This window comes from Eretmochelys imbricata, chromosome 28 (genome assembly GCF_965152235.1).
Source record: "Eretmochelys imbricata isolate rEreImb1 chromosome 28, rEreImb1.hap1, whole genome shotgun sequence".
Classification (NCBI taxonomy): domain Eukaryota; kingdom Metazoa; phylum Chordata; order Testudines; family Cheloniidae; genus Eretmochelys; species Eretmochelys imbricata.
Window position 1 is genome coordinate 270,637 of NC_135599.1, and position 21,629 is coordinate 292,265.

At 72.4% G+C, this 21,629-nt stretch overlaps 1 protein-coding gene across 1 annotated transcript in view; it reads left to right on the forward strand.

Moving 5' to 3' along the window:
* The window catches only part of PLOD3 (procollagen-lysine,2-oxoglutarate 5-dioxygenase 3), a 39,990-nt gene that overhangs the window by 387 nt on the left and 17,974 nt on the right, over nucleotides 1-21,629 (forward strand). Inside the window, 11 exon segments of the mRNA XM_077806638.1 lie at nucleotides 2,731-2,822; nucleotides 7,186-7,322; nucleotides 11,452-11,575; nucleotides 11,577-11,616; nucleotides 11,870-11,982; nucleotides 14,335-14,398; nucleotides 15,793-15,890; nucleotides 16,443-16,544; nucleotides 18,264-18,395; nucleotides 20,357-20,478; nucleotides 20,904-21,008. Of these exon segments, the coding sequence (XP_077662764.1) occupies nucleotides 2,787-2,822; nucleotides 7,186-7,322; nucleotides 11,452-11,575; nucleotides 11,577-11,616; nucleotides 11,870-11,982; nucleotides 14,335-14,398; nucleotides 15,793-15,890; nucleotides 16,443-16,544; nucleotides 18,264-18,395; nucleotides 20,357-20,478; nucleotides 20,904-21,008 (1,073 nt within the window). The 5' untranslated portion in view covers nucleotides 2,731-2,786.

The following is a 21,629-nucleotide window of genomic DNA, read 5'->3' on the forward strand; positions in this document are numbered from 1 at the left end:
GGGGGAAGGTGAGGGGATCGGGGCAGGGGACACGGGGTGTTGGGGGGAGATCAGGGCAGGGGACACGGGGAGGGGCACGGGGGGAGATCGGGGGTTGGGGACATGGGGAGGGGCACGGGGGAAGGCGGGGAGATCGGGGCAGGGGACATGGGGGGTTAGGGGGAGATGGGGGCAGGGGACACGGGGAGGGGCGCGGGGGGGAGATCGGGGGTTGGGGACATGGGGAGGGGCACGGGGGAAGGCGGGGAGATCGGGGCAGGGGACACGGGGGGCTTAGGGGGAGATGGGGGGCAGGGGACACGGGGAGGGGCGCGGGGGGAGATCGGGGGTTGGGGACATGGGGAGGGCACGGGGGAAGGCGGGGGGATCGGGCAGGGGACACGGGGAGGTTAGGGGGGAGATCGGGAGTTGGGGACACGGGGAGGGGCACGGGGGAAGGCGGGGGGATCGGGGCAGGGGACACGGGGGAGTTGGGGGGGATCGGGGGCAGGGGACACGGGGAGGGGCATGCGGGGTGGTGGGGGGCCCAGCTGTTGGAGGGGGCTTCCCCGGAGGGCTAGGTCGGCCAGGGAGAAGCGGGGGATCAGGCACACAGAGAACGGGGGGGCAGAGGGGGAACCCCATGGCTGCCCCGAGGCCAAGCGCTTGTGTGCCTGGCTGGGGGGGCAGGGGGGGACCCCCCTCCCGCTGCATGGGAGTCGTGGGCAGGGCTGGGGGGTTCACTCTGCCCAATCCTTGGGACCCCTGAGTTGCCGGCCATTCTGAACAGAGACCCCACCAGAGATACTGGGGTACGTGGGGTTTTCCTGGCTCCCAGCCCCCCCTGCTGTAACCCACCAGCCCCCACTCCCCTCCCAGCGCCGGGGAGAGAACCCAGGAGTCCTGGCTCCCAGCCCCCCCTGCTGTAACCCACCAGCCCCCACTCCCCTTCCAGCGCCGGGGAGAGAACCCAGGAGTCCTGGCTCCCAGCCCCCCCTGCTCTAACTCACCAGCCCCCACTCCCCTCCCAGAGCCGGGCAGAGAACCCAGGAGTCCTGGCTCCCAGCCCCCCTGCTCTTTCCCGTGGGGGTCCAGCCTTTCTCGGGGGGCCGTGGGGGGCCCCAGGCCGGGACCGAGGGGGGAACGGGGGCCCCCGTCTCTGTCTCAAGCCCAGTCACCAGACCTGGCCCGGGCGCCGCCCTCTGCTTCCAATTAGCGGCCTGGCGAGGGCCGGGCGCCGGGAATTTGTCCCTGTTGTTCACGCGTAGGACGGTAACGGCAGGACGCCCTGCCGGAGAGGGGGGCCCCGGCGTGCCAGGGGCCACGTGGACTCCTCCCCCTCACCGAGATCGGGACCCCTGTCGCGCCGGGCGCTGCACACGCCCTGAGCCAGTCCCTGCCCCGTGGAGCTCACAGCCTGACCAGACAAAGGGGGATGGGGGAAACTGAGGCAGCGTGCAAGAAAGGGCCTTGTGCAATGTCCCCCGCAGGGCAGCGGCTCACCCAGGACTAGAACCCAGGAGTCCTGGCTCCCAGGGCCCTGCTCTCACTGCTAGGCCCCACTCCCCTCTCCGAGCCAGGGAGAGAACCCAGGAGTCCTGGCTCCCAGCCCCCTGCTCTTTCCTGTGGGCAGCAGGGTCGGGGCGCTGCCCTGGCTAGGATCAGACCCCCCAGGTCCTGCTGCCCGGGCAGCCTGCTCCCCAAAGTCTGGGGGAGCCCCTGCCTTCGGCTCAGAGCCAGCCCCAGAAGAGGGGGTGGGGATTTCACCCAAACCCCCCGGCGCTGGGGACCCTCTGGGAGCCAAGCCCTGCTCAGCTGGTACAGAAGGGGGGTCCAGTCCTTTTCTGGGGGCCATGGGGCGCCCCAGGCCGGGACCGAGGGGGGAACGGGGGCCCCGTCACTGTCTCAAGCCCAGTCACCAGACCTGGCCCGGGCGCCGCCCTCTGCTTCCAATTAGCGGCCTGGCGAGGGCCGGGCGCCGGGAATTTGTCCCTGTTGTTCACGCGTAGGACGGTAACGGCTGGATGCCCTGCCAGAGAGGGGGGCCCCTGCGAGCCAGGGGCCACGTGGACTCCTCTCCCCCCCCATGACCGAGATTGGGGCCCCATCGCGCCGGGCGCTGCCCAGACCCCCCCAAAAGAGATCGGGACCCTGTCGCGCCGGGTGCTGCACATGCCCTGAGCCAGTCCCTGCCCCGTGGAGCTCACAGCCTGACCAGACAAAGGGCAAGGGGGGAAACTGAGGCAGCGTGCAAGAAAGGGCCTTGTGCGATGTCCCCCGCAGGGCAGCGGCTCAGCCAGGTGCCCAGCCCAGGGTCCGACCCGCTGAGCCATCCGCTTCCTGCCCTCCACTTCTTTACGGTGCAGCCCTCGGGAAAGCCCCTCCCACCCATTGTGCCTCAGTTTCCCCTCCCTCGAGGCATGGCAAGGGGGGTAGAGGGAGGGGCGGGGGGGTGGGAGAGCTGGAAATTCAGGGCCCAGCGCTGTGAGGCCTCATTGGGTGCTGTTGTCTGAGTGGGTGATGTGTGTCCGAGGCCCTGCACGGCTGCCCCTGGAGGGGGATTCTCCAGGATCAGGGAGTCTGCCAGCACCTCCCATTAGCCGCAGCCCCCCAGGGCAGGTCCGGGGATCCAGGACTCCTGGGTTCTTCCACTTGAGGGCTGGGGGGCAGTGAATCCAAGGGGAGTGCCGGGGGGGCGTGCAGGGTCTATGGGGGGAACTAACCAGAACCCGGCACCTTTCTGCCCCACAGACAACCTGCTGCTGATCACAGCGGCCACGGAGCAGACGGAGGGGTACGAGCGATTCATGCACACCGCCCGCTACTTCAACTACACCGTCAAGGTGAGACGGACCCGCCCCAGAGCTGGCCGCATCTCGGCACCGGGACGGGGTCCCCGTGAAACCAGCCGCCCCACTCCAGAGCTGGCCGCATCTCGGCGCTGGGACGGGGTCCCCGTGTAACCAGCCGCCCCACCCCAGAGCTGGCCGCATCTCGGCACTGGGACGGGGTCCCCGTGTAACCAGCCGCCCCACCCCAGAGCTGGCCGCATCTCGGCACCGGGACGGGGTCCCCGTGTAACCAGCCGCCCCACCCCAGAGCTGGCCGCATCTCGGCGCTGGGACGGGGTCCCCGTGAAACCAGCCGCCCCACCCCAGAGCTGGCCGCATCTCGGCACTGGGACGGGGTCCCCGTGTAACCAGCCGCCCCACTCCAGAGCTGGCCGCATCTCGGCGCTGGGACGGGGTCCCCATGTAACCAGCCGCCCCACCCCAGAGCTGGCCGCATCTCGGCACCGGGACGGGGTCCCCGTGTAACCAGCCGCCCCACTCCAGAGCTGGCCGCATCTCGGCGCTGGGACGGGGTCCCCATGTAACCAGCCGCCCCACCCCAGAGCTGGCCGCATCTCGGCGCCGGGACAGGGTCCCCGTGAAACCAGCTGCCCCACCCCAGAGCTGGCCGCATCTCGGCGCCGGGACGGGGTCCCCGTGTAACCAGCCGCCCCACCCCAGAGCTGGCTGCATCTCGGCGCCGGGATAGGGTCCCCGTGAAACCAGCCGCCCCACCCCAGAGCTGGCCGCATCTCGGCACCGGGACGGGGTCCCCGTGAAACCAGCCGCCCCACCCCAGAGCTGGCCGCATCTCGGCGCTGGGACGGGGTCCCCGTGTAACCAGCCGCCCCACCCCAGAGCTGGCCGCATCTCGGCACCGGGACAGGGTCCCCGTGAGACCAGCTACCCCACCCCAGAGCTGGCCGCATCTCGGCGCCGGGACGGGGTCCCCGTGAGACCAGCCGCCCCACCCCAGAGCTGGCCGCATCTCTGTGCCGGGACGGGGTCCCCGTGTAACCAGCCGCCCCACCCCAGAGCTGGCCGCATCTCTGTGCCGGGACGGGGTCCCCATGAAACCAGCCGCCCCACCCCAGAGCTGGCCGCATCTCGGCGCCGGTACGGGGTCCCCGTGTAACCAGCCGCCCCACCCCAGAGCTGGCTGCATCTCGGCACCGGGACGGGGTCCCCGTGTAACCAGCTGCCCCACCCCAGAGCTGGCCGCATCTCGGCACCGGGACGGGGTCCCCGTGAAACCAGCCGCCCCACCCCAGAGCTGGCCGCATCTCGGCACCGGGACGGGGGTCCCCGTGTAACCAGCCGCCCCACCCCAGAGCTGGCCACATCTCAGCGCCGGGACGGGGTCCCCGTGAAACCAGCCGCCCCACCCCAGAGCTGGCCGCATCTCAGCACCGGGACAGGGTCCCCGTGTAACCAGCCGCCCCACCCCAGAGCTGGCCGCATCTCGGTGCCGGGACGGGGTGCCCGTGAAACCAGCTACCCCACCCCAGAGCTGGCCGCATCTCGGCACCGGGACGGGGTCCCCGTGTAACCAGCCGCCCCACCCCAGAGCTGGCCGCATCTCGGCGCTGGGACGGGGTCCCCGTGTAACCAGCTGCCCCACCCCAGAGCTGGCCGCATCTCGGCACCGGGACGGGGTCCCCGTGTAACCAGCCCCCGCGCCCCACCCCAGAGCTGGCCGCATCTCTGTGCCGGGACAGGGTCCCCGTGAAACCAGCCGCCCCACCCCAGAGCTGGCTGCATCTCGGCGCCGGGACGGGGTCCCCGTGAAACCAGCCGCCCCACCCCAGAGCTGGCTGCATCTTGGCACCGGGACGGGGTCCCTGTGTAACCAGCCACCCCACCCCAGAGCTGGCTGCATCTCGGCTCCGGGACGGGGTCCCCGAGAAACCAGCCGCCCCACCCCAGAGCTGGCTGCATCTCGGCGCCGGGACGGGGTCCCCGTGAAACCAGCCGCCCCACCCCAGAGCTGGCCGCATCTCGGCGCTGGGACGGGGTCCCCGTGTAACCAGCTGCCCCACCCCAGAGCTGGCCGCATCTCGGCGCTGGGACGGGGTCCCCGTGTAACCAGCTGCCCCACCCCAGAGCTGGCCGCATCTCGGCACCGGGACGGGGTCCCCGTGTAACCAGCCCCCGCGCCCCACCCCAGAGCTGGCCGCATCTCTGTGCCGGGACAGGGTCCCCGTGAAACCAGCCGCCCCACCCCAGAGCTGGCTGCATCTCGGCGCCGGGACGGGGTCCCCGTGAAACCAGCCGCCCCACCCCAGAGCTGGCCGCATCTTGGCACCGGGACGGGGTCCCTGTGTAACCAGCCACCCCACCCAGAGCTGGCTGCATCTCGGCACCGGGACGGGGTCCCCGAGAAACCAGCCGCCCCACCCCAGAGCTGGCTGCATCTCGGCGCCGGGACGGGGTCCCCGTGAAACCAGCCGCCCCACCCCAGAGCTGGCCGCATCTCGGCGCCGGGACAGGGTCCCCGTGAAACCAGCCGCCCCACCCCAGAGCTGGCCGCATCTCGGCGCCGGGACGGGGTCCCCGTGTAACCAGCCGCCCCACCCCAGAGCTGGCCGCATCTTGGCACCAGTACGGGGTCCCCGTGAAACCAGCCGCCCCACCCCAGAGCTGGCTGCATCTCTGCGCCGGGACGGGGTCCCCGTGAGACCAGCCTCCCCACCCCAGAGCTGGCTGCATCTCGGCACCGGGACGGGGTCCCCGTGTAACCAGCTACCCCACCCCAGAGCTCGCCGCATCTCGGCACCGGGACGGGGTCCCCGTGTAACCAGCCGCCCCACCCCAGAGCTGGCCGCATCTCGGCGCCGGGACGGGGTCCCCGTGAAACCAGCTACCCCACCCCAGAGCTGGCCGCATCTCGGCACCGGGACGGGGTCCCCGTGAAACCAGCCGCCCCACCCCAGAGCTGGCCGCATCTCGGCGCCGGGACGGGGTCCCCGTGAAACCAGCCGCCCCACCCCAGAGCTGGCCGCATCTCGGCACCGGGACGGGGTCCCCGTGAAACCAGCCGCCCCACCCCAGAGCTGGCCGCATCTCGGCGCCGGGACGGGGTCCCCGTGAGACCAGCCGCCCCACCCCAGAGCTGGCCGCGTCTCGGCACCGGGACGGGGTCCCCGTGTAACCAGCCACCCCACCCCAGAGCTGGCTGCATCTCGGTGCCGAGACGGGGTCCCCGTGTAACCAGCCGCCCCACCCCAGAGCTGGCAGCATCTCGGCGCCGGGACGGGGTCCCCGTGAAACCAGCTACCCCACCCCAGAGCTGGCCGCATCTCGGCGCCAGGACGGGGTCCCCGTGAGACCAGCCGCCCCACCCCAGAGCTGGCTGCATCTCGGCGCCGGGACGGGGTCCCCGTGAGACCAGCCGCCCCACCCCAGAGCTGGCTGCATCTCGGCGCCGGGACGGGGGTCCCTGTGAGACCAGCCGCCCCACCCCAGAGCTGGCCGCATCTCGGTGCCGGGACGGGGTCCCCGTGTAACCAGCCCCCGCGCCCCACCCCAGAGCTGGCCGCATCTCGGCGCCGGGACGGGGTGCCCGTGTAACCAGCCGCCCCACCCCAGAGCTGGCAGCATCTCGGCGCCGGGACGGGGTCCCCGTGTAACCAGCCGCCCCACCCCAGAGCTGGCAGCATCTCGGCACCGGGACGGGGTCCCCGTGTAACCAGCCGCCCCACCCCAGAGCTGGCCGCCTCTCGGCGCCGGGACGGGGTCCCCGTGTAACCAGCCCCCGCGCCCCGCCCCAGAGCTGGCCGCGTCTGGGCACCGGGACGGGGTCCCCGTGAGACCAGCTACCCCACCCCAGAGCTGGCTGCATCTCGGCTGCGGGACGGGGTCCCCGTGTAACCAGCCCCCGCGCCCCGCCCCAGAGCTGGCCGCGTCTGGGCACCGGGACGGGGTCCCCGTGAGACCAGCCGCCCCACCCCAGAGCTGGCCGCATCTCGGCTCCGGGACGGGGTCCCCGTGAAACCAGCCGCCCCACCCCAGAGCTGGCCGCCTCTCGGCGCCGGGACGGGGTCCCCGTGTAACCAGCCCCCGCGCCCCGTCCCAGAGCTGGCCGCGTCTGGGCACCGGGACGGGGTCCCCGTGAGACCAGCTACCCCACCCCAGAGCTGGCCGCATCTCGGCTGCGGGACGGGGTCCCCGTGTAACCAGCCCCCGCGCCCCGCCCCAGAGCTGGCCGCGTCTGGGCACCGGGACGGGGTCCCCGTGAGACCAGCTACCCCACCCCAGAGCTGGCCGCATCTCGGCTCCGGGACGGGGTCCCCGTGTAACCAGCCCCCGCGCCCCGCCCCAGAGCTGGCCGCGTCTGGGCGGGCGGGGGTCTCTCTCATGCCCCCTGTCCCCGCAGACGCTGGGCCTGGGCGAGGAGTGGCGCGGGGGGGACGTGGCCCGCACGGTGGGGGGCGGGCAGAAGGTGCGCTGGCTGAAGGAGGAGATGGCGAAGCACGCAGAGCGCGAGGAGCTCGTCGTCATGTTCGTCGACAGGTACGGCGGGGGGGGTGCCCTGCTCTCCCTGACGTCTGGGGGTCCCCAGCTCCGGGGTGCATCCGTCCCCCCGCTCCACTCCCGGCCCCCGGGTCCCGCTGGGCTGGAAGCAGCATTTGGGGGGCCAGTCTGGGCAGGGAGGGGGATTTTGAGGGTGCACTGGGCGGGGGGGTGACGCTACAATTCCCAGCCCCCTGTGGGGAAGGAGGGCAGAGAGAGCGGGCCAGGGGGCCGCTGTGACCTGTACGCATCCCCCACACCCCCGTTATGAAGTGGGGCTGGCCGAGGGCCCCGTGGGGCTCGGGGGGTACTCTGGGGGGGTGCAGTAGGGGCTCTGGCCTGGTCCATTTCCCATTGTATGTCCCCTCCCCGCCCCCCAGTTACGACGTGGGGCTGGCCGGGGGACCCGTGGGGCTGGGGGGGGCTCTAGGGTGCAGTGGGGGGCTCTGGCCCGGTCCATTCCCCATCGTGTGCCCCCCCCGCCCCCCAGTTACGACGTGGGGCTGGCCGGGGGCCCCGTGGGGCTGGGGGGGGCTCTGGGGGTGCAGTGGGGGGCTCTGGGGGTGCAGTGGGGGGCTCTGGCCCGGTCCATTCCCCATCGTGTGCCCCCCCGCCCCCCAGTTATGACGTGGTGCTGGCCGGGGGCCCTGTGGGGCTGGGGGGGGCTCTGGGGGTGCAGTGGGGGGCTCTGGGGGTGCAGTGGGGGGCTCTGGCCCGGTCCATTCCCCATCGTGTGCTCCCCCCGCCCCCCAGTTATGATGTGGTGCTGGCCGGGGGCCCCGTGGGGCTGGGGGGGGCTCTGGGGGTGCAGTGGGGGGCTCTGGCCCGGTCCATTCCCCATCGTGTGCCCCCCCGCCCCCCAGTTACGACGTGGTGCTGGCCGGGGGCCCCGTGGGGCTGGGGGGGCTCTGGGGGTGCAGTGGGGGGCTCTGGGGGTGCAGTGGGGGGCTCTGGCCCGGTCCATTCCCCATCGTGTGCCCCCCCCGCCCCCCAGTTATGACGTGGTGCTGGCCGGGGGCCCCGTGGGGCTGGGGGGGCTCTGGGGGTGCAGTGGGGGGCTCTGGCCCGGTCCATTCCCCATCGTGTGCCCCCCCCGCCCCCCAGTTACGACGTGGTGCTGGCCGGGGGCCCCGTGGGGCTGGGGGGGCTCTGGGGGTGCAGTGGGGGGCTCTGGCCCGGTCCATTCCCCATCGTGTGCCCCCCCCGCCCCCCAGTTACGACGTGGGGCTGGGGGGGCCCCGTGGGGCTGGGGGGGGCTCTGGGGGTGCAGTGGGGGGCTCTGGCCCGGTCCATTCCCCATCGTGTGCCCCCCCCGCCCCCCAGTTACGACGTGGTGCTGGCCGGGGGCCCCGTGGGGCTGGGGGGGGCTCTGGGGTGCAGTGGGGGGCTCTGGGGGTGCAGTGGGGGGCTCTGGCCCGGTCCATTCCCCATCGTGTGCCCCCCCCGCCCCCCAGTTACGACGTGGTGCTGGCCGGGGGCCCCGTGGGGCTGGGGGGGCTCTGGGGGTGCAGTGGGGGGCTCTGGGGGTGCAGTGGGGGGCTCTGGCCCGGTCCATTCCCCATCGTGTGCCCCCCCCGCCCCCCAGTTACGACGTGGTGCTGGCCGGGGGCCCCGTGGGGCTGGGGGGGGCTCTGGGGGTGCAGTGGGGGGCTCTGGGGGTGCAGTGGGGGGCTCTGGCCCGGTCCATTCCCCATCGTGTGCCCCCCCGCCCCCCAGTTATGACGTGGTGCTGGCCGGGGGCCCTGTGAGGCTGGGGGGGGCTCTGGGGGTGCAGTGGGGGGCTCTGGCCCGGTCCATTCCCCATCGTGTGCTCCCCCCGCCCCCCAGTTATGATGTGGTGCTGGCCGGGGGCCCCGTGGGGCTGGGGGGGGCTCTGGGGGTGCAGTGGGGGGCTCTGGCCCGGTCCATTCCCCATCGTGTGCCCCCCCGCCTCCCAGTTACGACGTGGTGCTGGCCGGGGGCCCCGTGGGGCTGGGGGGGCTCTGGGGGTGCAGTGGGGGGCTCTGGGGGTGCAGTAGGGGGCTCTGGCCCGGTCCATTCCCCATCGTGTGCCCCCCCCGCCCCCCAGTTACGACGTGGTGCTGGCCGGGGGCCCCGTGGGGCTGGGGGGGTCTCTGGGGGTGCAGTGGGGGGCTCTGGCCCGGTCCATTCCCCATCGTGTGCCCCCCCCGCCCCCCAGTTACGACGTGGTGCTGTCCGGGGGCCCCGTGGGGCTGGGGGGGGCTCTGGGGGTGCAGTGGGGGGCTCTGGGGGTGCAGTGGGGGGCTCTGGCCCGGTCCATTCCCCATCGTGTGCCCCCCCCGCCCCCAGTTACGACGTGGTGCTGGCCGGGGGCCCCGTGGGGCTGGGGGGGCTCTGGGGGTGCAGTGGGGGGCTCTGGGGGTGCAGTGGGGGGCTCTGGCCCGGTCCATTCCCCATCGTGTGCCCCCCCCGCCCCCCAGTTACGACGTGGGGCTGGGGGGGCCCCGTGGGGCTGGGGGGGGCTCTGGGGGTGCAGTGGGGGGCTCTGGCCCGGTCCATTCCCCATTGTGTGCCCCCCCCGCCCCCCAGTTACGACGTGGTGCTGGCCGGGGGCCCCGTGGGGCTGGGGGGGCTCTGGGGGTGCAGTGGGGGGCTCTGGCCCGGTCCATTCCCCATCGTGTGCCCCCCCCGCCCCCCAGTTACGACGTGGGGCTGGGGGGGCCCCGTGGGGCTGGGGGGGGCTCTGGGGGTGCAGTGGGGGGCTCTGGCCCGGTCCATTCCCCATCGTGTGCCCCCCCCGCCCCCCAGTTACGACGTGGTGCTGGCCGGGGGCCCCGTGGGGCTGGGTGGGCTCTGGGGGTGCAGTGGGGGGCTCTGGGGGTGCAGTGGGGGGCTCTGGCCCGGTCCATTCCCCATCATGTGCCCCCCCCGCCCCCCAGTTACGACGTGGTGCTGGCCGGGGGCCCCGTGGGGCTGGGGGGGGCTCTGGGGGTGCAGTGGGGGGCTCTGGCCCGGTCCATTCCCCATCGTGTGCCCCCCCCGCCCCCCAGTTATGACGTGGTGCTGGCCGGGGGCCCTGTGGGGCTGGGGGGGGCTCTGGGGGTGCAGTGGGGGGCTCTGGGGGTGCAGTGGGGGGCTCTGGCCCGGTCCATTCCCCATCGTGTGCTCCCCCCGCCCCCCAGTTATGATGTGGTGCTGGCCGGGGGCCCCGTGGGGCTGGGGGGGCTCTGGGGGTGCAGTGGGGGGCTCTGGCCCGGTCCATTCCCCATCGTGTGCCCCCCCCGCCCCCCAGTTACGACGTGGTGCTGGCCGGGGGCCCCGTGGGGCTGGGGGGGGCTCTGGGGGTGCAGTGGGGGGCTCTGGGGGTGCAGTGGGGGGCTCTGGCCCGGTCCATTCCCCATCGTGTGCCCCCCCCGCCCCCCAGTTACGACGTGGTGCTGGCCGGGGGCCCCGTGGGGCTGGGGGGGCTCTGGGGGTGCAGTGGGGGGCTCTGGGGGTGCAGTGGGGGGCTCTGGCCCGGTCCATTCCCCATCGTGTGCCCCCCCCGCCCCCCAGTTACGACGTGGTGCTGGCCGGGGGCCCCGTGGGGCTGGGGGGGGCTCTGGGGGTGCAGTGGGGGGCTCTGGCCCGGTCCATTCCCCATCGTGTGCCCCCCCGCCCCCCAGTTATGACGTGGTGCTGGCCGGGGGCCCCGTGGGGCTGGGGGGTCTCTGGGGGTGCAGTGGGGGGCTCTGGGGGTGCAGTGGGGGGCTCTGGCCCGGTCCATTCCCCATCGTGTGCCCCCCCCGCCCCCCAGTTATGACGTGGTGCTGGCCGGGGGCCCCGTGGGGCTGGGGGGTCTCTGGGGGTGCAGTGGGGGGCTCTGGGGGTGCAGTGGGGGGCTCTGGCCCGGTCCATTCCCCATCGTGTGCCCCCCCCGCCCCCCAGTTACGACGTGGTGCTGGCCGGGGGCCCCGTGGGGCTGGGGGGGGCTCTGGGGGTGCAGTGGGGGGCTCTGGCCCGGTCCATTCCCCATCGTGTGCCCCCCCGCCCCCCAGTTACGACGTGGTGCTGGCCGGGGGCCCCGTGGGGCTGGGGGGGCTCTGGGGGTGCAGTGGGGGGCTCTGGGGGTGCAGTGGGGGGCTCTGGCCCGGTCCATTCCCCATCGTGTGCCCCCCCCGCCCCCCAGTTACGACGTGGTGCTGGCCGGGGGCCCCGTGGGGCTGCTGCGGAAGTTCCTGGCGTTCGAGAGCCGGGTCGTCTTCTCGGCCGAGGGCTTCTGCTGGCCCGAGTGGGGCCTGGCCGAGCGTTACCCCCCCCGTCAGCACCGGCAAGCGGTTCCTCAACTCCGGCGGTGAGTGCTGGGGGGCCGGGGCCGGGCCTCGGGGGGCGTAGGAGGGGGATGGGTTTGGGGGGCCGGGGGGGACAGCGCGGGTACGTGCCGGTGGGGGTGGGGGTCCCCCGTGGGGCAGGGTATCACAGGTATACGGCGGCAGCGGGGCGGAGGGTGAGGGCATGGGTCCCTGATTTGCGGGGTGGCGGGGGGGCGTGCAGGGGGGCGGCCCCCAGGGGGCGGGGGGGCCTGACCTCTCCGCCCGCCCCCCCAGGATTCATCGGCTTCGCCCCGGCCGTCCACCGCGTGGTCCAGCGCTGGAAATACAAGGACGACGACGACGACCAGCTCTTCTACACCCACATCTACCTGGACCCCGGCCTGCGGGTGGGTCCCCGGCGCCCCCCGTGCCGGCCCCCCAGTCTCCCGCCGGCCGGCCCCCCCGAGCCCGGGGGGACCCCGGTTCCCTGGTGGCCTTTTGGCGTCAAAACTGGGGGGGGGAGGGCGCGCGGGACGGGACTTGTTCGGCCTGGAAACAAAGGACCCACGTGGGCCAAACCCGACCCACATCTCTGGGCTGAAAACCAGGGAGAAGCGGGCAAAAGCCCGGTTGCAAATTGGGGCGGGGGAATTAGGGGGAGAAATTGTCTAAACCCCTCCAGAATCCCGGGGCTCTAAATGATTTAATGGGGGGGGGGGCTTCACCCCATTGTACCTCCCCCCCTGCCCCCTCCCAGTCACGACGTGGGGCTGGCCGGGGGCCCCATGGGGCTGGGGGGTGCAGTGGAGGGATCTGGGGGGTGCAGTAGGGGCTCTGGCCCGGTCCATTCCCCATTGTGTGCCCCCCCCCACCCGCCCCAGTCACGACGTGGGGCTGGCCGGGGGCCCTGGGGGGCGCTGGCGGGGGGGGGAGAAAGGGCCTGACGCCGACACCGGGGGTGGAAACGCGCGACACGGCCAGCCCAGGGCGGGGGGCGGGGGGCGGGGGTGACGAGTTCGGGCTGGAAACGAGGGTATCGGGGAAAGGTTTTGCTCCAAAGCCCCCCCCAACCACCAAATTTGGACAGGAATCTGCCACAAGCTGGAGCTCGAGGGGCACCAGCAGAGGTTAGAGCGGGGGGGGCTGGGAGCTAGGACTCCTGGGTTCTCCCCCCCAGCTCTGGGAGGGGCGTGGGGGCTGGTGGGTCGGAGCAGGGGGGGCTGAGAGCCAGGACTCCTGGGTTCTCTCCCCGGCTCTGGGAGGGGAGAGGGGGCTGGTGGGTCAGAGCAGGGGGGGCTGGGAGCCAGGACTCCTGGGTTCTCCCCCCAGCTCTGGGAGGGGCGTGGGGGCTGGTGGGTCGGAGCAGGGGGGGCTGAGAGCCAGGACTCCTGGGTTCTCTCCCGGCTCTGGGAGGGGGAGAGGGGGCTGGTGGGTCAGAGCAGGGGGGGCTGGGAGCCAGGACTCCTGGGTTCTCCCCCCAGCTCTGGGAGGGGCGTGGGGGCTGGTGGGTTAGGAGCAGGGCCGGGGGCTGGGAGCCAGGACTCCTGGGTTCTCTCCCCACGGCCTCTGGCAGGGGAGTGGAAGCTGGTGGGTCAGAGCAGGGGGGGCTGGGTGCCAGGACTCCTGGGTTCTCTCCCCGGCTCTGGGAGGGGCATGGGGGCTGGTGGGTCAGAGCAGGGGGAGCTGGGAGCCAGGACTCCTGGGTTCTCCCCCCAGCTCTGGAAGGGGACTGGGGGCTGGTGGGTTAGAGCAGGTGAGCCTGGGAGCCAGGACTCCTGGGTTCTCCCCCCAGCTCTGGGAGGGGAGAGGGGGTTGGTGGGTCAGAGCAGTGGGGGCTGGGTGCCAGGACTCCTGGGTTCTCTCCCCGGCTCTGGGAGGGGAGAGGGGGCTGTTGGGTCAGAGCAGGGGGGGCTGGGAGCCAGGACTCCTGGGGTTCTCCTCCCAGCTCTGGGAGGGGCGTGGGGGCTGGTGGGTTAGAGCAGGTGAGCCTGGGAGCCAGGACTCCTGGGTTCTCCCCCCAGCTCTGGGAGGGGAGAGGGGGTTGGTGGGTCAGAGCAGTGGGGGCTGGGTGCCAGGACTCCTGGGTTCTCTCCCCGGCTCTGGGAGGGGAGAGGGGGCTGGTGGGTCAGAACAGGTGAGCCTGGGAGCCAGGACTCCTGGGTTCTGTGATGTGGGGCTGGGATTGGCTCTGGGATGCGGCTGACTCTGGGGGCTGGGGGGGGGGACGGCCAAGTTCCAGGAGCCCGGTGGAGAAGACCCAAGGGGAAGTTGGGGAATCGGCCCCTGCTCATGGCTGGTTTTGGGGTGTGCAGCAGGGAGACACCCCCCCTTCCACCCCAACAACACCCCACACAATTTCCACCAGCCGTGGACCCTGGCTCCCATTGGGGGGAGTTCCGATTGGGGGTTCAGGGCTGGGGGGACATTTGAGGGAGATATTCCCCCCCAAAGGTGAAGCCCCCCCCATTAAATCATTTCAGCTCCTGTCAGGCTTCTGGGCTGCTTCCCTCGGGGGTCTCGGCCCCAGGCCGAGGTGGGGCACTGCAGGAGGGGGCAGGCGGGGTGCTCTGGGGGGGGGAAGGGGGCATGGGGACTGCAGTGTTGGGGAAGGGCTGGGGGGGTGGGATTGGAGGCAGGGTAGGGGGTTTGGTACTGGGGGGGAGCAGTGGAGGGAAGGGATTTCTGGGGGTGGGGGGTGATGGGGGCAGCCTCTGGGCACAGGTCCCTCCCCGCTCTGAAGCCCCCTCTCCCCCCCCCAGGAGAAGTTTGGACTGGCGCTCGACCACAAGTCGAAAATCTTCCAGAACCTCAATGGGGCCATTGGTGAGAGATGGGGGGGGCACCCCATAAGGGTCAGGACGCCTGGGTTCTATCCCAGCTCCGGGTGGGGCAGGGACAGGACTCCTGGGTTCTCTTGCCTGGCTCTGGGAGGGGAGTGGGGGCTGGTGGGTCAGAATGGGGGGGCCTGGGAGCCAGGACTCCTGGGTTCTCTCCCTGGCTCTGGGAGGGGAGTGGGGGGCTGGTGGGTCAGAGCAGGGGGGCCTGGGAGCCAGGACTCCTGGGTTCTCCCTGGCTCTGGTGGGGGAGTGGGGGCTGGGAGGCCAGGACTCCTGGGTTCTCGCCCTGGCTCTGGGAGGGGACTGGGGGCTGGTGGGTCAGAGCAGGCGGGGCTGGGAGCCGGGACTCCTGGGTTCTCCCTGGCTCTGGTGGGGGAGTGGGGGCTGGTGGGTCAGAGCAGGCGGGGCTGGGAGCCAGGACTCCTGGGTTCTCTCCCCTGCTCTGGGAGGGGAGTGGGGGCTGGTGGGTTAGAGCAGGGGGGCCTGGGAGCCGGGACTCCTGGGTTCTCCCCGGCTCTGGTGGGGGAGTGGGGGCTGGGAGCCAGGACTCCTGGGTTCTCCCCCTGGCTCTGGGAGGGGAGTGGGGGCTGGTGGGTCAGAGCAGGGGGGCTGGGAGCCAGGACTCCTGGGTTCTCCCCCTGGCTCTGGGAGGGGACTGGGGGCTGGTGGGTCAGAGCAGTGGGGGCTGGGAGCCAGGACTCCTGGGTTCTCTCCCTGGCTCTGGGAGGGGAGTGGGGGCTGGTGGGTCAGAGCAGGGGGGCTGGGAGCCAGGACTCCTGGGTTCTCTCCCCGACTCTGGGAGGGGACTGGGGGCTGGTGGGTCAGAGCAGGGGGGGCTGGGAGCCAGGACTCCTGGGTTCTCTCCCTGGCTCTGGGAGGGGAGTGGGGGCTGGTGGGTCAGAGCAGGGGGGCTGGGAGCCAGGACTCCTGGGTTCTCTCCCCGGCTCTGGGAGGGGAGTGGGGGCTGGTGGGTTAGAGCAGGGGGGGCTGGGAGCCAGGACTCCTGGGTTCTCCCCCTGGCTCTGGGAGGGGACTGGGGGCTGGTGGGTCAGAGCAGGCGGGGCTGGGAGCCAGGACTCCTGGGTTCTCCCCCTGGCTCTGGGAGGGGACTGGGGGCTGGTGGGTCAGAGCAGGGGGGCTGGGAGCCAGGACTCCTGGGTTCTCTCCCCGACTCTGGGAGGGGAGTGGGGGCTGGTGGGTCAGAGCAGGGGGGGCTGGGAGCCAGGACTCCTGGGTTCTCCCCCTGGCTCTGGGAGGGGACTGGGGGCTGGTGGGTCAGAGCAGGGGGGCTGGGAGCCAGGACTCCTGGGTTCTCTCCCCGACTCTGGGAGGGGCGGGGGGCTGGGCCCCTCTATCCCCACGTCTCCCTCTCTCTCCCAGACGAGGTGGTGCTGAAGTTCGAGAGGAACCGGGTCCGTGCCCGGAACGTGGCCTATGACACCCTCCCTGTGGTGATCCACGGCAACGGGCCCACCAAGGTACCCTGAGATCCCCCATCTCCCCCCGAGATCCCCCCAGGACCCCCTCAACCCCCCATTTCCCCCAGGGTACCCACGAGATCCCCCCGGGACCCCCACAACCCCCCATCTCCCCCAGGTACCCCCGAGAGCCCCACAACCCCCTAGGTACCCCCGAGATACCCCCTGGGACCCCCCGACAACCCACCTCCTCCCCCAGGTACCCCTGAGATCCCCCCTCCCCTCTGGGACCCCAACGACCCCCCATCTCCCCCAGGCACCCCCGAGATCCCCCCTGGGACCCCCACAACCCCTCAGGTACCCCCGGGAGCCCCCCTTCTGACTTCCTCCGCCATCTCTCCGGCTGCCCTTGGCCGGGGGCTCCCCGGCAGGTGCCCCCCGCCCTCGCAGCTGCGGGGAGGGGGGGTCTGCTGGGGTGGGGGCTGGCTGTGGTAGGAGGGGGCTGGAGGGCAGCAGGACGGCGCCGGGGGGGCAGAGATGGGGGGGCAGATAGGGGGCCGGCTGTGGTGGGATGGGGGGGCCCCTATCTCACCCTTTCCCGCCCCCCCACAGCTACAGTTGAACTACCTGGGGAATTACATCCCGAACCGATGGACCTACGAGGGGGGCTGCGGGGGCTGCGACCAGGGGCTGCTCGACCTGTCGGGGACCCCGGTGAGTGCGGGGGCAGGACCCCCAGGCAGAGCCCCAGGGGTGGGGGGCCAGAGGGGCTCTCTGAGGTGGGGGGGCATGCTGGACACTTGAGGGTGGTGGGGAGTGTGGGGGCGGGTTTGGGGGGTGGGTCTCAAATTGGGGGAGCCTGGGGGTGGGGGGCAGCTGGAATTGTGGGGGTCTGAGAGGCAGGTTTGTGGGCTTCTGGGTTTGGGGTGGGTTTTGGGGGTCCTGAGTTTCTGGGGGCAGGGGCGGGTTTGGGAGAGATCCCATCTCTCCCCAGGAGTGGCTGGGTTTGGGGGGCTGGCAGTGGCAGGGTTTCGGGGTGCAGGGAGTGGCTGGGTTTGGGGGGCTGGCAGTGGCTGGGTTGGGGGGCTGGCAGTGATTGGGTTTGGGGGGCTGGCAGTGATTGGGTTTGGGGGGCTGGCAGTGGCTGGGTTTGGGGTGCAGCGAGTGGCTGGTTTGGGGGCTGGCAGTGGCTGGGTTTGGGGGTGCAGGCAGTGGCTGGGTTTGGGGTGCAGGGAGTGGCTGGGTTTGGGGGGCTGGCAGTGGCAGGGTTTGGGGTGCAAGGAGTGGCTGGTTTGGGGGGCTGGCAGTGGCTGGGTTTGGGGTGCAGGGTGTGGTTGGGTTTGGGGGACTGGCAGTGGCTGGGTTTGGGGTGCAGGGAGTGGCTGGTTTGGGGGGCTGGCAGTGGCAGGGTTTGGGGTGCAGGCAGTGGCTGGGTTTGGGGGGCTGGCAGTGGCAGGGTTTGGGGGTGCAGGCATTGGCTGGGTTTGGGGGGCTGGCAGTGGCAGGGTTTGGGGTGCAGGCAGTGGCTGGGTTTGGGGGGCTGGCAGTGGCAGGGTTTGGGGGTGCAGGCATTGGCTGGGTTTGGGGTGCAGGCAGTGGTTGGGTTTCGGGTGCAGGGAGTGGCTGGGTTTGGGGGGCTGGCAGTGGTTGGGTTTGGGGGTGCAGGCATTGGCTGGGTTTGGGGTGCAGGCAGTGGTTGGGTTTCGGGTGCAGGGAGTGGCTGGGTTTGGGGGTGCAGGCATTGGCTGGGTTTGGGGGGCTGGCAGTGGCAGGGTTTGGGGTGCAGGCATTGGCTGGGTTTGGGGGTGCAGGCAGTGGTTGGGTTTCGGGTGCAGGGAGTGGCTGGTTTGGGGCGCTGGCAGTGGCAGGGTTTGGGGTGCAGGCAGTGGCTGGGTTTGGGGGTGCAGGCAGTGGTTGGGTTTCGGGTGCAGGGAGTGGCTGGGTTTGGGGGGCTGGCAGTGGTTGGGTTTCGGGTGCAGGGAGTGGCTGGGTTTGGGGGGCTGGCAGTGGCAGGGTTTGGGGTGCAGGGAGTGGCTGGGTTTGGGGGGCTGGCAGTGGCTGGGTTTGGGGGGCTGGCCGTGGCTGGGTTTGGGGGTGCAGGCAGTGGCTGGGTTTGGGGTGCAGAGAGTGGCTGGGTTTGGGGGGCTGGCAGTGGCAGAGGGTTTGGGGTGCAAGGAGTGGCTGGTTTGGGGGGCTGGCAGTGGCAGGGTTTGGGGTGCAAGGAGTGGCTGGTTTGGGGGGCTGGCAGTGGTTGGGTTTCGGGTGCAGGGAGTGGCTGGGTTTGGGGGGCTGGCAGTGGCAGGGTTTGGGGGGCTGGCCGTGGCTGGGGTTGGGGGGCTGGCAGTGGCTGGGGTTGGGGGTGCAGGCAGTGGCTGGGTTTGGGGTGCAGAGAGTGGCTGGGTTTGGGGGTGCCTGACCCCCGTCTCTCCCCAGGAGGCGGCGCTGCCCCGGGTGCTGGTGGGGGTGTTCATCGAGCAGCCCACCCCCTTCCTGCCCCAGTTCCTGCAACGCCTGCTGGGCTGGGCCTATCCCTACGCCCGCCTCGGCCTCTTCCTGCACAACCGGGTGAGTCCCCCGGCTGCCCCCCGGCTGCCCCCGTGGCCCCCCGTAAACCCCAGCTGCCCCCACGACCCCCCATGACCCGCGGGCCGCCCCCGTGACCCCCCGTAAACCCCAGCTGCCCCCACGACCCCCCATGACCCGCGGCTGCCCCTGTGACCCCCCATGACCCTCGGCCTCCCCCGTGACCCCCCGTAAACCCCAGCCGCCCCCACGACCCCCCATGACCCCCGGCTGCCCCCGTGACCCTCCGTAAACCCCAGCTACCCCCACGACCCCCCATGATCCTCGGCCGCCCCCGTGACCCCCCGTAAACCCCAGCTGCCCCCACGACCCCCCATGACCCGCGGCTGCCCCTGTGACCCCCCATGACCCTCGGCCGCCCCCGTGACCCCCCGTAAACCCAGCTGCCCCCACGACCCCCCATGATCCTCGGCCGCCCCCGTGACCCCCCATGACCCCCGGCTGCCCCTGTGACCCCCCATGACCCGCGGCCGCCCCCGTGACCCCCCGTAAACCCCAGCTACCCCCATGACCCCCCATGACCCGCGGCTGCCCCTGTGACCCCCCATGACCCTCGGCCTCCCCCGTGACCCCCCCGTAAACCCCAGCTGCCCCCACGACCCCCCATGACCCCCGGCTGCCCCCGTGACCCTCCGTAAACCCCAGCTACCCCCACGACCCCCCATGATCCTCGGCCGCCCCCGTGACCCCCCGTAAACCCCAGCTGCCCCCACGACCCCCCATGACCCGCGGCCGCCCCCGTGACCCCCCGTAAACCCCAGCTGCCCCCACGACCCCCCATGATCCCCGGCTGCCCCTGTGACCCCCCATGACCCTCGGCCGCCCCCGTGACCCCCCGTAAACCCCAGCTACCCCCACGACCCCCCATGACCCCCAGCTGCCACTGTGACCCCTGGCTGCCCTTGCGACCCCCCATGACCCCCCGCGAACCCTGTGACCTCCCATAACCCCGGCTGAGCACACTACCCCCGGCCTCCCCACAACCCCCATGACCCTCCCCACCCCCGTGACCCCCAGCTTCCCTGCGATCCCCCATGACCCCCCATAACCCCCGGCTGCCACCATGACCCCTGGCTGCCCTTGCGACCCCCCATGACCCCCCCACCAACCCTGTGACCCCCGTAACCCCCGGCTGCTCCGCGACCTCCAGCTGCCCCCCTGACCTCCCATAACCCCCAGTGACCCCGTGACCCCCGGCTGCCCCTGAAACCCCCAGCTACCCCCATGATGATCCGTGACTGCCTGTTGCCCCACGACCCCCCCCGTGACCCCCTGCTGCCCCCATGACCTCGACCTCCAGCTGCCCTCATGACCCCCAGAGATCCCATTCCCTGGACCCCTCCAGATCCCCCCAGGTACCCCCATCTCCAGCACTCACCCCCAGATCCCTCCATGACCCCCAGCTGACCTCCAGGGTCACCCATAGATCACCAGCACTCAACCCCAGGGACCCCCAAATCCACCCATGACCCCCGGCTGACCCCCAGGACCACCCATAGATCCCCATCACCACCACTCGCCCCCAGGGAACCCCAGATCCCCCCATGACCCCCGGCTGACCCCCGGGCCACCCATAGATCCCCATCACCACCACTCGCCCCCAGATCCCCCCTAGATTCCCTCTCATCCCCTCCGCCCCCAGCACCGAGCCCCGTAATCCCCGGCTGCCCCCGCCACCTCCCATGAGCCCCCGTGACCCTCCCGTAACCCCCGGCTGCCACCGTGACCCCCCAGCTGCCCCCCTCAGGGGCTCCCTAGAGTCCCCCCCACAGAGGCCCCCCGGCCCTGCCACCCCCCAGTGACCCCCAAATACCCCCAACCCAACAGGGACCCCCCCACCCAGAGATCTTTCATTACTTGGAGACACCGCAGCCCACCCCTCCCCCAGGCCCCCCCATCCCGCATGGGGGATCCCCCCGGCTGACCCCCGCCCCTCCCCCCAGGAGGTCTTCCACGAGCCCCACGTGCAGGAGGCCTGGGAGCGGCTCCGTGGGGCCTTCGCCGAGGTCAAGCTGGTGGGGCCGGAGGAGGAGCTGAGCCAGGGGGAGGCCCGGGACATGGCCATGTGAGTGGGCGGGGCCCTGGGAACAAGGGCGGGGCCACGCCGGAGGGCATGGGTGGGGCAATGGGAGTGTGGGCGGGGGGGCTACAGGGGAGGGATTAAGAGTGGGCGGAGCTGTGGGGAAGGGGGCGGGGCAATGGGACTGCGGGCAGGCCACATGAGAATGGGGTGGGGGCGACAGGGGAGGGATTAGGAGTGGGCGGAGCTGTGGGGAGGGGCGGGGCTATGGGTGAGGGGGCGGGGCTGAGCAGTGGGGGGCAGGACCGAGGGGTGTAGGGGGCATGTGGGGGTGGAGGGGTTAGAGAGGGGCACAGAGGAGGGGTGGCGGGGCCGTGGGGGTCCCGATGTGGGGCTGGGGGTGGGGGGGAATAGGAACCGGGTTCATGGGGCTTGTCTGACATCCCCCCCCCCCGTTTTCCGCCCCCCAGGGACATCTGCCGGCAGGACCCCGACTGTGACTATTACTTCACCCTCGACGCGGACGTCGCCCTGACCAACCCGGGAACCCTGCGCGCCCTGATCCGCCAGAACCGGTGAGACCCCCCGAAACCCCACGCCCTGCCCCCCGCCGCTCCCCACTGCCCCCTGCCCCCACCGTCCCCCCAGCCCGGGGGCCCACGCGCCCTGATCCGCCAGAACCGGTGAGACCCCCCGAAACCCCACGCCCTGCCCCCCCGCCGCTCCCCACTGCCCCCTGCCCCCCACCGTCCCCCCAGCCCGGGGGCCCCACGCGCCCTGATCCGCCAGAACCGGTGAGACCCCCCGAAACCCCACGCCCTGCACCCGCCGCTCCCCACTGCCCCCCTGCCCCCCACCGTCCCCCCAGCCCGGGGGTCCCGCGCGCCCTGATCCGCCAGAACCGGTGAGACCCCCCGAAACCCCACGCCCTGCCCCCCGCCGCTCCCCACTGCCCCCTGCCCCCCACCGTCCCCCCAGCCCGGGGGCCCCGCGCGCCCTGATCCGCCAGAACCGGTGAGACCCCCCGAAACCCCACGCCCTGCCCCCCGCCGCTCCCCACTGCCCCCCTGCCCCCCACCGTCCTTCCAGCCCGGGGGCCCCGCGCGCCCTGATCCGCCAGAACCGGTGAGACCCCCCGAAACCCCACGCCCTGCCCCCCGCCGCTCCCCACTGCCCCCCTGCCCCCCACCGTCCCC